The 2269-nt window shown below is 53.3% G+C and overlaps 1 protein-coding gene across 1 annotated transcript in view; it reads left to right on the top strand.

Annotated features, from left to right (window-relative positions):
- The window catches only part of TMEM242 (transmembrane protein 242), a 37037-nt gene extending 35484 nt beyond the window's left edge, over window positions 1–1553 (top strand). The window contains exon 4 of the mRNA XM_007953741.2: window positions 1455–1553. Coding sequence (XP_007951932.1) covers window positions 1455–1553 — 99 coding nt within the window. The remainder of the gene's footprint in view (window positions 1–1454) is intronic.
- The last annotated feature ends 716 nt before the right edge of the window (window positions 1554–2269 follow it).

The raw sequence follows: 2269 nt of genomic DNA on the forward strand, positions 1-2269 counted from the left end.
CACAGCCCACTACACCATTGTTTCCAGTCCCCCACCCTGGGGGCTGCGGGCCACCTGGGGCTGCGGGCCTCGTGGAGGGTTCATCATGGTACAGGTGGGGCCCACGTGAAGGTGGGACTGGACGCGGAGGTGACTGCACAGAGACCCACACAGACGACCTGCTGGGCAACCTGCTGCCTCCCGTTGAAGCCGAGACGACGCGGGACTCGTCAGTGAGGCTCTGACAAGCGAGAACTTCTCTGCCGCGTGAGCTTTGTTCTTGGCGCACAGCACGAGTTTGGATGATGCTGTAATGATCAAAGCCGCTGTGTGGGGGGCACGCCCCTCACAGCATAGGTCACGTGCCCGTCATTTACCCTCACAGCTCGACACAGGCCTTCGTCACCCCTTTCTACACACGGGGACGCCTCTGCATGGGGCGATAAAGTAGCCGTCCCAGCACTAGAGCTAGGGTCTGCACGGAGCGCCGTCTGATGCCAGAGGCTGGGCTCCAGATGCTGTCACAACTGGAGTCGGTGTCTAGGAAGTAACAAATCCCAAACAAGAAACAGAGTCGGCCTCAAATTAAAGAAACATCTGCGTAAAGGGAACAATGAGCGACTCACACTGACCACACTGAGAAATGGTTCACATGTTGCTCTCCAGGCCAGGGAGTCTCACAGACCCAGTCAGGAGAGTTGGTCCCGGGGACAGTCCCGCTCGGCACGGCTGTGGACGAAAACTGAGCCTAGTGCCACAGTGCTTCTCAAGCAGGGTCTTCATAACAGGACAGAGTGTAAGGAGGACCCACCAGAGTATGCAGCTAGTACCGCCTGCTGGAAAGATACTCCTCCCTCCCTCAGGCTCCCAGCGAACCGTGAGACCCTGTGAACTTCCCCTCCAACTGCTCAGCGCTGGCTCTTGGCTCTGAAGCAGCCTTCTGCTGGTAATAAGCACCCCCCCACTAGAGTGTCCAGCAGCACCCCAATAAGCACACTGCTTTACCTGTGCGCGCCGATGCGTTCTTCCACCAGACTGGCTGAACACCTACTGCGTTTCTTCTCCCCACTCCCGCCCTCCGGCTGTAAAGCTCCTCTAACTTGGAATGGTTTCACTGTACTCATATATTCAGATACCAGTGACAACCTTCAATGGGAGCCAGCCCTGTCCCTGTGACAGGGGCTGCATATCCTGGAGGGCTGACAGTTTAGGGCACGTTGCCTTTGAGATTCCAAGGGGACATTTGTATTCTAAGACCTGATAGATTTATACTTGGAGGAAGGAGAGAGATGCATTCATTTTCCTTCTGAGGCAGCTGGGGTGGCATGCACCCTGCACTGGTGGCTAGATGAGACCGTCCTGGGCCTGGGAGCAGTGAAGTGTGTTGTCCAGTCAGCTAAGGTATCAGGCTCTAATAGTTTTGGCTGCTTTCCCCGTCTTGCAACATTTAATCACTGATTTTTTTTCTTCTTTAGATGAAAGACTTTCGAAGTAAAATGCAATCAATATTCCCAGCAATTCCCAAGAGCTCCGAATCGGCCGTGGAGTGGGAGGAAGCATTGAAGTCCAAATGAGATGAGTGTGGATGACTTCCCCAGGGAGTGTTCCAGAAAAGGCCGCTTTGAAGAGGCCACTGCAGCAAAGGGTTGGGCAGACCCCCAACTGCACCTCATCTTTGTTGGAGGCTGGGAGACTGACAGTGTTCCTGTGTGCTTCACTTTAAAATGAATTTGGGCCATGTATGCGTGTGTGTGTGCAAACACACATGCACTTGTGGGTGTGCTTGCGCACGTGAGGGTGGGAGGGTGAGTTTTCCAAAGTGAGGAAGACTAAAGATAGTAATTATAGAGATGCCTTACCTGTGTGAGGAGACCCCAGGATACAACTTCTATTGGTGGCTGTTGAAACCAAGTTCCCACCTACAAAACAAGAGTTTTTAATAAACGTATGTAGAGAATTTTACGGACAGACTTCTGTACTGCCGTGTGTCTGACTGAGTTTAGTAGCCTTTCTTGTAAGTATGTGACTGTCAGGACTTGGAGCGCTTGCTGTTACCAGACTAGAGACAGACGGACAGGACGATAGTGGACACCATGAAGTGGGCGCGGTTCTGCTGTCCTGACTGTCATCTTGGCTTTGCAGCTAGTACCTGCTGGTCACTCATGATCTCACCCTAAACCAACACCAGACTCACTGCTGTCCAGTGGATTCTGACTCGCAGCACCCCTAGAGGACAGAGAACTGCCCCAGAGGGTTTCCAAGCCTGTAAGTGTCACAGAAGCTGCCTGCC

This window comes from Orycteropus afer, unplaced genomic scaffold (assembly GCF_000298275.1).
Source record: "Orycteropus afer afer isolate SDZICR_OR568_19922 unplaced genomic scaffold, OryAfe1.0 scaffold00407, whole genome shotgun sequence".
Taxonomy (NCBI): domain Eukaryota; kingdom Metazoa; phylum Chordata; class Mammalia; order Tubulidentata; family Orycteropodidae; genus Orycteropus; species Orycteropus afer.